We start from the raw sequence: 12,310 nt of genomic DNA on the forward strand, positions 1-12,310 counted from the left end.
TTCCATTTTCAAATTTTACTATTGAACTACATCACTATTTACATACATACTATTCGCAAAGTATAATTTAAACTTAACAGTGATAAATAAAATAACATTGCTTTACAAATCAACTTTATACATACAATAATATTATAACAAAAAAAAATCCATTTGTTGTACGATCAAGTCATGAGTTGATTTGAAATTTGTGCTGAATAATAAGTATTAAAATATAAAGCATGAATAATAAGTATTTTTTTTTTAATTCACTTATTAATAACATAAATTTAAAGATAAAAATTATTAACAAAATTAATATCTACTTAAATCATGCAAATATTTTTAAAAAAAACGACCTAGGACAAACACAAAGCATTCCTTATATCTATGATCGACGTTTACGCTATCTACACAAAAAAATGAACCGTCCCACAATTGTAATAACGTGTATAATCGCTTGCATGCAATCACCTGACTCGTGCGTGCTGAGAGAATCCTCCGAACAGTTGAGATCCGCTGCGTTATAATAATTTATTTATACATTGTGTTTAAATAATTCATTTACATATATCGAGCTGAAATGGCTCATAGAATAAATAAACTGGAGCTTAAGCGAGGATCGCGAATTCAAATCCAATATTAAAATATTATCTGTGTTTATAATTAAACTTGTACTCGGCAATGGAGAAAAAGATCGTGAAGGAAGCACGAGTTTTCCAATAGGATATAACGCAATCCAAGAAAATTTAACGTCCATACTGCGTGTCTAACTTACAATAAAATCTCAGAATATTATAATTAAAATACTATTATTTACGTTCTTATTTACCTTCCGTTGATTTTCAATAATTATTAAACGCATAGACTATATGTATTATAAGCGTATAATGTAATAATACTTTGTAATTAATACTTTGCTTGTAGTGTAAGTGTTGCTATTTATGTGGCTGCCGTAAAGATTGGTACTAGCTTATTATTTAGTAAGGGTGATTTGGATACCACAAAAAGGAGATATTGCAAGACACAGGAAAATAACAGTTTAGCTCAAGTGAAAATACTATCGAATTAGAAATCGTTTTTTTTTCCTACAGTACATACGTAAGTGACCACTCATCGGACGGTAAAATTGTAAAATCAATAAGTATATAATTTGAATACTAACGTGATAGATCCGCATGCATCCTGTGATCAGGCGGGGCGGGCTCCGGTGGCGTGCTCGGAGGCGGATACACACTGAAACCTGAGACAAACCCATCATGTAAATACATATTGTTGCAGAGTAATCTAAATGTTATGTTACCGACATCTTATATATATAGACATTTAAGATGAGAGACTTTTTGAAAGTGCTCCGAAATTTAACAAACTCATCCTCCTGCCCTTATCCCAACATTATTTGGGGTCGGCGCAGCATGTCTTCTCCGTCCATACTTCTCTGTCAGACGTCATCTCACAAGTAACATTCTTTCTAACCATATCGTCTTTCACACAATCCATCCATCGTTTCCTTGGTCGTCCTCTACCTCTATATCCATCAACATCCATGCTCAAGCCTTTTCTCACAATATGTTCCTCATTCCTTCGCATTACATGCACATACCATGATAGCCGCCTTCCACATAACTAAATTGAACAAAGTATACAACATAAAGCTTTTACCTATTTTAAATAGTTATGTCACCGTAAGATTACAAACATCGTTAGATTAAAATCTATTTCGTGAGATTGTAAACTATTAAAATATTGTTAACCGTGAAATATGATTGCAATTTAACGCATTATGTGTCGCTATATTGTAATCTATCGATGAAAAGTGATTGTTTGAACTCCGGCATCCGTATCACCGTAAAATTGTAAATAGCTTTAGATTATAATCTATCTCGTGCGATTGTAAACGGAAGAAAGATTGTAAACGTTTATTAAATTTATAATAAAATATTCGTAATATTTTGGTTAGGTTAGAGTTTTTATAATTTAACAGAAATTTACGTCAATAGATTTTAAAATACGGAATAAGAACGTTGACATATGATTGGTCGCTCTTACACAAGACCGGCCAATCAGGAAGAGCTTTCGACAGTAGACATTTGACGCGGGGAAGATTGTTATCTAAAAAACTGTTAGATAACAATCTGTCCCAAACTTCGATAGATTACAATATAACCAAAAACAATGCGTTAAAATGCAATCATAGTTCACAGTATTTCGACAGTTTACAATCTCACGAGATAGATTGTAATCTAACGATGTTTGTAAACATTTATAAAATCATTATAATGATTAATATATACGGATAATTTATATACACACAGTAAAATTACCTTTCAAGAAACCTCTATTCTTAGAATTGTTCAACGTGTCGCTGTACTCCGAGTCCATGTCAGCGCGGGAGTCCGGCCCGATGAGGAGATCCAACGAGTTAGTTAGCTTGTGGTCCATTCTGTTAACAATATTTTCAAATATGAATAACAAGTATGGTTGTAAAGTTGTGATAGAACAGTAAAGTTTTTTATCCATCCTCGCACTGACTGAATGAGACATTTATAACTTGAGCTATATATGACATAATTTGTCGTTTGTAACGATAGCAACATTGTCACATTTTGTGTTTTTTAAAGCTCCAATTAGAACTATTGATAGTCAAGTCTTACACACGTAAGTGATACTATAACTCACTTGTGGTCGAGGTGGTAGGAGTGCAGGCGCGGCGGCGGCGCGGGGCGCGCGGCGGCCACGTCGGGCAGGTTGTGCGGGTTGTGCGCGTTGTGCGCGTTGTGCGCGTTGTGCGCGTTGTGCGCGTTGTGCGCGCGCGAGTGCGGCGCCTCCAGGCGGAACGCGCGCTCGATCTCACCCTTGCGCTCCCACACTTCCTTGAAGAACGGCGTGTAGAAGGCGGCTGGAACGATTGACAAATTAAAATACAAATCAACTCTAAATATATTTATTCAAAGGAGTTGCTATCGTATCAGATACATATAACATGCCTAGTACCATACTATACTACCGATACCTTAATTATCGTCTAATACAGCTATTAAGTGATGTCAGAAGTTCATTTCATATATAAATAAAATGTTTGACATTAAGTTCTTCAACACAATTGACCATTTATCATGAAAATGAGCAGATAGAGGTATTCGTTTAAATGGATACAGGTTCTGCTTACGTTGCTGCAACTCCATTACGCTAGAGCTATTCAACTTATATAATTTTATACACAATTGAATTATATTATATTCGTAGGTATAAGAACATCTACAAGTTGTGAGAAGTCACTAAAATTGGCATTAAGATTAATTGCGATAAGAAAGCACTTAAAGTTTAAATTAAGTTGTTTACTCACATTTATTTTCAGCACTCGATGTATAAGTTGTGAAATGAGCTCCCAATCTGTCAGCAGTGGCATTTCCTTCAGTGATGAGGGCGTGTCCCAGATCAGTACCGAAGAACGTATTAGCTGCCGATCCACCGCCGTCAGTCACGGCCACCATTTGAATGGGTAGATTTGGAATATTCATTGAAAACGCACTGCAAATTAAAATCAATGATTAAATTGATACATATTTGTGATATAATTATGATGTTAGTTACTTACTGCACACTCTACTCAAAATCAAAATTATATATAAGCCTTGTACTACATAATAATTAGTCCTGAGTATTTTTAGTGTTGAAACTGAAAATTTTGATACTTGTGAAATTATATGAACTTACTTAAGTGTGGCTAAGCTGGCTTTCCTTTTAGCGGAGTATATTAGAATGAATCCATGTATGAGCTCTTCCCTGAACTGACTAGCGCCATGGAAACTTGAAATAATGACCTGAAAACACAAAAAGAAATTTTAAAACACAGATAATAATAAATACTGCTGATTGATGGTGAGAAAAATAATTAGTAAACAAAACAGCTAGGTATACTTATACTGTGGTATACTGAATCAATGATATTAGAATGCATTAACAAAAAATGAAATCCAATTAGTAACAATAGAATATGACTATAAAATTTGTTGGTTTGATGTCTGTAGGCTCATAAAAGGACTTTTGAATGTTTGTATTTGAGTCGAAAAGTAAATTCTACCGAAAAGAACCGGAAAAAAACAGTAGTCACTCTATAATTATGTTTTTTAGCGCCCAAAATGAGGCTTACAGTATTAACACGGGATGAGAGTAATCCAATGTAGTTTAATTGTTTTAATAATGGGTGCGACATACTTAATATATCATACCGTATCAATATGTATGAGGAATCGTGATTACTTGCTCATCGAATAGTCAGTTACAAATGTCTCACCTCAACCTTCCGCTTGGAGTCGCCGAGGAATGTCTCGATGAGTATGGATCGGTCGCCCGTGAGGAAGCAGGCGCGGTGCAGCAGCAGCGGGCTCAGCACGCGCTCCGGCGAGTACGGGTCGTCGCAGAACATGCACACCATTATGCTGAAACATTACCGGTGTGACGTCATAGCGGTCACGTGACGCGTGACGTCATAGCAGTCACGTGACACGTGCTCGATATTTGAATTCTCTCAACTTAACCAGTGCGCGCACTGGTAACATTCGTCACGGTGACTTTAAAGTGCTTGTCACTGTCACGTCACGTTTCCAAAGTGGAGTGCGCTCGTTATTAAGCTAGCCATTCACGGGCACTCCATTTGGATTGGCGCCACACCAAAACGCCAAAATTATACAAAAACTGATCGTGAATGGTAAAAACGACGTGGATTTGCTGGCATTGCTCCACACTTTGGATTTCCAATCGTTCCAAAGTCTGATGCGACGACGCTCCAATGGCCGCAGTCCAACTTGTCGTGAATGCGAGATCTCGATTTCCGCCGACGCGGCGTGGCGCCAATCCGCGCGTACTTGCCCGTGAGTGGACGAACCGAACTCCAAATTTTGGCCATTTTGTTTTGCGCTGTGGTAAAGAACGGTTGTCTCTGTGTTTCTGTCATTATGTCAGGGAAAGAGTTTGTTTTAGAGGTGATTGAAATGTATAAAGAATCACCATGCCTCTGGCAAAAAACTCATATTGATTATCACGATAAATTTAAAAGAAATTCTGCCTTGGAACATCTAGTAGAATTATTATTTAACTATCGAACAAAATGAAAAATTAAATGGAGTGGCGCCACTCCAAGCGTACTCGTGAATGGCATGACAATTTGGACGTCGGCCACTGGCGTGGAATCGTTCCAAATGGAGTGCCCGTGAATGGTTAGCTTTAGAGACAGTGACAAAACATTTTCGAAATCGAAGTGTCTTTTGCCACTATGGATTTCGAAGAGACGGTGGTTCTCAGTGAACTCGTGAGACTCGGCAGAAAAAGACTTTAATTTTCACGTGAATATCTGAATAATCTTTCAATTTTTTATCATAAAAAGCTGGTCTCTTTTCCACTTCTTCTATTAGAACATCATTATCAGTATCGTCTTCACGAATGTTTACGTTTTGAATAGTTGGTGACGACATTTGCGCGCGCCAAAGTCGGCAGTCAAAGTGCAGATAGCGCAAGACTGACGACGAGAGTGACAAATTTGTCGCTAGCGGACACAAATGTCACGTCGTATCGTTCGCGCACTTCCATACATATTCATGGACTCGACAAGAGTGACGAAACACTCAACGTGACATAAATCACAAGTGCGCGCTAGTTCTTATTTCTTACAAAAACATCATGCGCGTCAGCTTATATACATCAACATACACGTGAAAGTAAATCTGTTTGTCCGTCTGTCGTTCTTGAACGACCAAGCCGCTGAACCTGCATTTGATTAATTTTAATATGAACCAAAACCTTGAAATCCAAGAAAGGACATAGGCTACTTTTTTTGCCTGACACATGACAACCAACAACGATTGTTGTTTGTTGTATGACAACCAATATCTTAAACAACAACAGCCTGTAAAATTCCCACTGCTGGGCTAAAGGCCTCCTCTCCCTTTGAGGAGAAGGTTTGGAACATATTCCACCACGCTGTTCCAATGCTGTTTGGTGACATGCAGGTTTCCTCACGATGTTTTCCTTCGCCGCTGAGCACGAGATGAATTATAAAGACAAATTAAGCACATGAATCAGCGGTGCTTGCCTGGGTTTGAACCCGCAATCATCGGTTAAGACACACGCGTTCTAACCACTGGGCCATCTCGGCTCTACCTTAAAACGGGCGACAAATTACATAATAAAAATTATATAAAATATTTTTAGCACACGCTTACCGTATATCCGCGTCGAAGCATACAATCAAATCCCGATACAAGTGTGCATAGCTCGCTTTCTCTCGATTAGCGCGTATCAACTCTTGCACCGCGTCGGCTGTCAGCGCTTCAGTACCTAGCTCATTGACTGACGCTTCCATGTAGGAACAATGCAGGCTGAAATAATATGTTAACATTTAATGCATCGAATATAGGAAAATGTTCAAGTATTAAGTATTAGAAATGACATCCCGTAAATATTCCGTGCAATGGCCTCCTCTTTTAAGGAGGCAATAACGACATATTTTTTTAATACTTTCTGATATCATTACATAGTATTAAAAAAGTCGCTTTCCGCTGTCTGTTCCTATGTATGCTGAGACCTTTCAAATTTTATTAGTTTTGATGCGGTTTTTTTTAACAAATAAACTGATTCGAGCGGAAGGTTTTTGTATATAATACGTGAACAATATAGTAAAGAAACACTGATGATTTTAGAAGTTTCTAACATGATGTCTTAAACAAACAAATTCGTAGTATATTTAGTATCCGCATTGCATCCCTGCGAAGCCGAGGAGGATTGCTAGTCAAACTATATATTATTCTATTCAATGTACAGCTGACCTTAGGAACAAAAAATATTATGACCATTGCGTCTATGAATACAAGTAAACTTACTTATCTGCGAGATTCTGTCCCTCTTCCTGCAGCCTAGCTAGTTCTTTCTTATCCATCCCTTCGTCTTGAACGAACATCACTACTAAGGGTAAGCCCTGAAACAATATCCGTAGATTACATAGTTTCTTTTTAAGTTTAAAATAAAATATGTAGCTAAGAATGTGGGCTGTTTGACGAGTGGCAAAGAGAACCTTCCATAGCAAAGTAAAGCCATACTACCAAATTTGTTTCATGACAATTATGCTGTTACAAACTAGTGTGAACTGGATATAAACTAACCAATTAAACTAGATTTTTATATAAATACATACCCTATATACAAATTATGATGACAAAAACTTAATATATACCTGAAACGGAAGTTTGTCTTCTTGTTCTAGACTAGATAATAATGTTTTCTCAGCACAGCCTCGGATATATTCGAACGATTCCTGGTCTTGGTATACACAAAAGTATCCTGCAATAAAATATAAAAAATTAAGATCGTTAATAAAGAAAGTTCAACTAATTATAGCTGTAATCGATAGATTAGAATTCGAAATTTAAACGGATATGATAAACAAGTCAAGCCAATCATCACACTACAATAGGCTATTTGACAATGCGAAAAATAAATTGTGAATTATTGTAATCAGTGTATATTATGAGTTTAAAAATTGTTATTTACTAACGAAACTTGTAAATAATACTTAATTTATTCATAAATCAATAAATAAAAATGCATTTTTTCAAACGTTTGTCACGTGACACAAAACGCTTCTGATTGGCCGGGCTTAAGATGAAGTCACTTTCTTGTAAACTTTGCTTTTCTACTATATGTACCACAGATTAAAATACAGCAAAGTGACGTCACCGACCCCATTGCAGCGCCATATTGTCCAAGCAGCGTTTTCGCGCGTTATTTAAATATGGAAATTTTAATATGATATTTCTCGGCAAATATGTACTATAAATAAAAAAAATCAACTTTTACTGGGTTCCTTAACCTCTTCTAAACAATATAAAATGGATTTAAAAAAACCAGTCAAATAGCCTATTAAAAATCTTTAGAGATATAGAAAAGAGCAATATTTGATATAGTTATAGGTGTAGGTGTCGGTACCGTTGGGGGCGAAGTCCCGGGGCGCGTCGGCTGCGAAGTCGTCGGTGCGCAGGCGCTGCTCGACGCGCCACGCGCAGCCGCCCACGCTCACGCGCCGCTCGCCGTCGCAGCCCGCTATCAGACGCTTGCCGAACTCGCCCGCTATGCCCTCCACCTGCCACCACACGACATTAGAAATCTCTACTTACGGAGATAATTAAAATTAAATAATCAAACGACTGATAAGTTTATAAAATCAAGTAGAACATTATGTTCTACTTGTCTATGAATAAGAACGATATAACTTAATATTTAAAAAATAAAACCTCCGCACTTATCAGTGAAAATAAAAAACTAACTATACATACAAATCGAAAACCTATCTTTTATTACATTTAACTTTTAAAAAACTTTTAAAAAACTTTTTTTGACATCTATGTGACCAAACTAACCCCTAATATAATGATGTTGATATTGTTCGCGTCAGCGGTGAGCGCCCAGGGCGCCGCAGGCGGACCGGCCTGTACTTGAGCTTCGCCTGATGACGTCAGAGACCTAAACAAAAAAACGTGTACATTATTTTGTATTGTGAAACATGGTATTTTTTTGACAAATATAACATTCTCTATTTAAGGAGAAGTAAAGTGGAATAACATACTGTATAACATATAATAATAATAAATAAATATGAGACAACATCACATACATTACTCTGATCCCAATGTAAGTAGCTGAAGCACTTGTGTTTTGGAAAATCAGAAGTAACGAAGGTACCACAAACACTCAGCCTTGAGTCTGAGTGTTTGTGGTACCTTAGAAACAACATAGAAAACTTATGGTAATCTACATCGACTCGGCCGGGAATCGAACCCGGTACCTCGGAGTGGCGTACCCATGAAAACCGGTGTACACACCACTCGACCACGGAGGTCGATAATATATTAATATTATTCAATTCAATAGATTATCTATTTGTAGTAAATAATAAAGCAGGGCTATAAGCAATTCTTATGGGATATATGAATCAGAGAAATAAATGTGTATCGTATACAAAGCAGGGCTACATAATAAGCGATTCTCATGGGTTATATGAATTAGAGGTATAAATGTGTATCGTATAAGGTGTGTACTGACCCAACCCTCGTGTTGAGGATGAGCGGCAGGCCGGCGTCGAGGCAGGCGGCGGCGGCGGGGCAGTGCTCGCGCATGGGGCAGTGCACGAACCCTAAGTGCTGGAACAGCATCAGCTTGCGGTCCTGCTCCATGCGGTCCAGCATCTTGTATCTGTAAACGAACACTAGGATATCAGGATACTATCAAATTGCATATATTGCTTGGAAATTATTATGAGATACATACAATCCACAACTAGAATCGGAATAGAACATAAAAAAAATTATGCTTCGTTTTTAAACAAATACACATACAAGTACACAACTTTGAGGTTTTTTTTTGTAAAGAGAGTTAAATTGTAATTGCTTTTGTCTCGATTTCATGGTCACAGAAAAAAAAACTCATTATAATTCTACACCATATATACCTATATAACTTAACTTTTATATAATTGATACATATGTTCGAAACAAATATTTGGAATATTTAAATAAAACAATTTGACCTGAAATCGTCTTGGAGTACATCGGTGATTTCTTTAATATCCTCCTGCGTGATAGTACCGGTGGGTGATATTCTTTTGAAATGGTAGAACAAGTCCGCGTGTTCCAGCAGAAGTTCCTAAAATAAAAAAATAAAAAATTAATGTAAAGTAAATTAGATATACGAGTAATACTGAAAGTCTTGTCGCAATGTTTCTCAAGGTCACGATACGTTTCGACCACTTTAACACTTGTGACCACTTTCGAGTCATTTTTCAAATGGTGAGGAGTCCAGAATTGCGTCACAGTGTACATATATGCACACTTTTTATTAATAATTTATAGATAACACATAAAACTAAATACATTATTATTTTAGGAGTATTGCCATTTTTCCAATAAGTTCATAAAAGCAATATAAATATAGCAAAAACAACAATTGTTTCCCAAAAAATTACTAACAGACAAGCTCAGAATGTTACCATAAAAATACTCTATTAAACCAATTAAAGAGAATAAATAAAAACCAAAATATCAATGGGGTGACAGAATATTCTTATCCATTATATTTTTATAAACTTTATACCTTTCATTTAAAGCCGTAGAGTTCAATATTGGCTGTTTAATTACAGGAACCTATTATTCCATTAGCTGATTTATTAGACTGGATTATTTTGTATTGTAACGTGAAGGGTTTAAGAGTTATTTGTACCTGCAAGTTATGCTTCGCCCGTCTCTGTATTTCCCTCTGATGCTCATCATAGACCCTTTGCTGCTGTTCCTCTGTCAAAGCTTCGTAACACTCACGACCCATTAAGAGTACCCTCACTTCGGACAGCTGTTTGCCGGGAGTAACGTATCCTGTCTCTTCTAGAAGACGTTTGAATTGTTGACACCACCTGATAGAGAATTTGATAATATGGTTAGATAAGAAATTAAATAATTACATAGTATAAAAAGAAGTCGCTTACCGGAGCCTGTTCTATGTATGCTTAGATCTTTAAAATTACGAAACGGATTTTGATGCGGTTTTTTTTAATAGATAAGAGTGATTCGAGAGGAAGGTTTTTGTACATAATATGTAGTGATAAATTCATGAACAATATAGTAAAGAAACACTGATAATTTTACGAGTTTCTAATGTGATGTCGTAAATAAACAAATTCTCTAGTATGTTTAGTATATCAGATGATACATGATGATGATAAATAACTCACTCATAGTTTCTCTGCTTTTCTTGCGCCTCGTGGAGGTAAGTTTTGAATATTGCAGCTGCCTCGTTAGTTTCTAATATTTCATACGGGATCTTCTGCGACTGTCCCAAGGTCTGAAATATAAATTACAAAAAATGAAATAAATATCGAGTACATTAGAGTTTATAGTGATATCAAAAATCATCGATGCATGTAATGAGATCGATCCATTGAAGTCATTACTTTATATAACTATCGATAAAGATAAGAGCAATGACCTACTCCTTAATTTCTTCTGTTTATAGTCTTTTAACCATAGAGTATCGGGTGTCTGGAGGATTGACCATTGCTCAATATCTTTGATCAGGTATACCAGGTTAACACTAGTGTTAGCTGTATGGATGGGTAGATGCGTGTATTCACATATGTGTGTGTGTGTGTGCCTGTGTGTGCGCGGGTGTGTGTGTGTGTGTGCGTGCGTGTGTGTGCGTACGTGTGTGCGTGCGTGTGTGTGCGTGCGTGCTGGCGTGTGCATGCGTGTGTGTGTGTGTGTGTTAGTGTGTGTCTTAGTGTGTTTGCGTGCGTGTGTATGCGTGCGGGCGTGTGCATGAGTGTGTGTGCGTTAGCGTGTATGCGTGCGTGTGTGTGTGCTTGTGTGTGCGTGCGTGCGTGTGTGTGCGTACGTGTGTGCGTGCGTGTGTGTGCATTCGTGTGTATGCGTGCGTGTGTATGCATGCATGTATGTGCGTGCGTAAGTGTGCGTGCGTCGTGTACCTGGTAGCGCGCGCGCTCGCCCACGCGCAGCGTGGCGTCGGCGGCGCGCGGGCTGTCGGGCTCGGAGCCGGACGCGGAGCGCGACGCGGCGCGCGCCTCGCTGAAGTACACGCTGAAGTCGCGGTGCGAGCGCAGCTGACGCACCACCACCGACCAGTCGCTGCGAGACCGGCCAGGACTTACTCATTTCGTTTATACATTTTTAATTGGCAGACATTATAATAATTATTAAGCTAATGGACATAATTTGTAATTATAATTATGTTTATAATTTTTCTCGAGCTCCGCGGTCAAGGAAGACATCGTGTGGTAGCCAGCATGTGTCTAATTTAACGAAATTCTGCCACAAATCAATCCACCAACACGCATTGTATCAGCGTGGTAAAATATGTCCCAAACCTTCTCCTCAAAGGCATAACGAAGCCTTAGCCCCAGTGGGAAATGGACAGGCTTTTGTTGTTGTAGTAAATGGAAAAATATCTCTCCTCCATATACGCCGTATATACGTGTAAAAACATGCGTATGAATTAAAATTAAATGTATAACTCACTTTTCTTGCAAGTCATCAGTAGGTAGTTGCATTCGAGCGAGAACTTGCGGTAATTTGGCTAGCTGCTTGCGGAGTTTCTTGGCTGAGCGTTCCTCTTTCAACCTTCTTATATGACGACGGAAGACAACCTGAACCAAAAACAAATAACAATAATTAAACATAAATAAATCTCAAATATAAAAGATTTATTTATTTATTTAATGCCACACTGTATAAATATCAGTACAGGATTGTGCCCCAATTCGATATTACAGCACTTT

The 12,310-nt window shown here is 37.6% G+C and overlaps 1 protein-coding gene across 1 annotated transcript in view; it reads right to left on the reverse strand.

Moving 5' to 3' along the window:
• Positions 1-12,310, reverse strand: part of LOC124540428 (rho GTPase-activating protein 190) — a 42,063-nt gene that overhangs the window by 15,941 nt on the left and 13,812 nt on the right. Inside the window, exons 9-25 of the mRNA XM_047117979.1 lie at positions 12,051-12,178; positions 11,501-11,660; positions 10,751-10,860; positions 10,246-10,432; positions 9,557-9,672; positions 9,073-9,222; positions 8,391-8,493; positions 7,960-8,113; positions 7,208-7,314; positions 6,858-6,952; positions 6,201-6,356; positions 4,277-4,421; positions 3,697-3,803; positions 3,326-3,510; positions 2,659-2,878; positions 2,304-2,422; positions 1,145-1,222 (exon numbers count right to left, since the gene is read on the reverse strand). Coding sequence (XP_046973935.1) covers positions 1,145-1,222; positions 2,304-2,422; positions 2,659-2,878; positions 3,326-3,510; positions 3,697-3,803; positions 4,277-4,421; positions 6,201-6,356; positions 6,858-6,952; positions 7,208-7,314; positions 7,960-8,113; positions 8,391-8,493; positions 9,073-9,222; positions 9,557-9,672; positions 10,246-10,432; positions 10,751-10,860; positions 11,501-11,660; positions 12,051-12,178 — 2,320 coding nt within the window. The remainder of the gene's footprint in view (positions 1-1,144; positions 1,223-2,303; positions 2,423-2,658; positions 2,879-3,325; positions 3,511-3,696; positions 3,804-4,276; positions 4,422-6,200; positions 6,357-6,857; positions 6,953-7,207; positions 7,315-7,959; positions 8,114-8,390; positions 8,494-9,072; positions 9,223-9,556; positions 9,673-10,245; positions 10,433-10,750; positions 10,861-11,500; positions 11,661-12,050; positions 12,179-12,310) is intronic.

This window comes from Vanessa cardui, chromosome 25 (assembly GCF_905220365.1).
Source record: "Vanessa cardui chromosome 25, ilVanCard2.1, whole genome shotgun sequence".
Taxonomy (NCBI): Eukaryota; Metazoa; Arthropoda; class Insecta; order Lepidoptera; family Nymphalidae; genus Vanessa; species Vanessa cardui.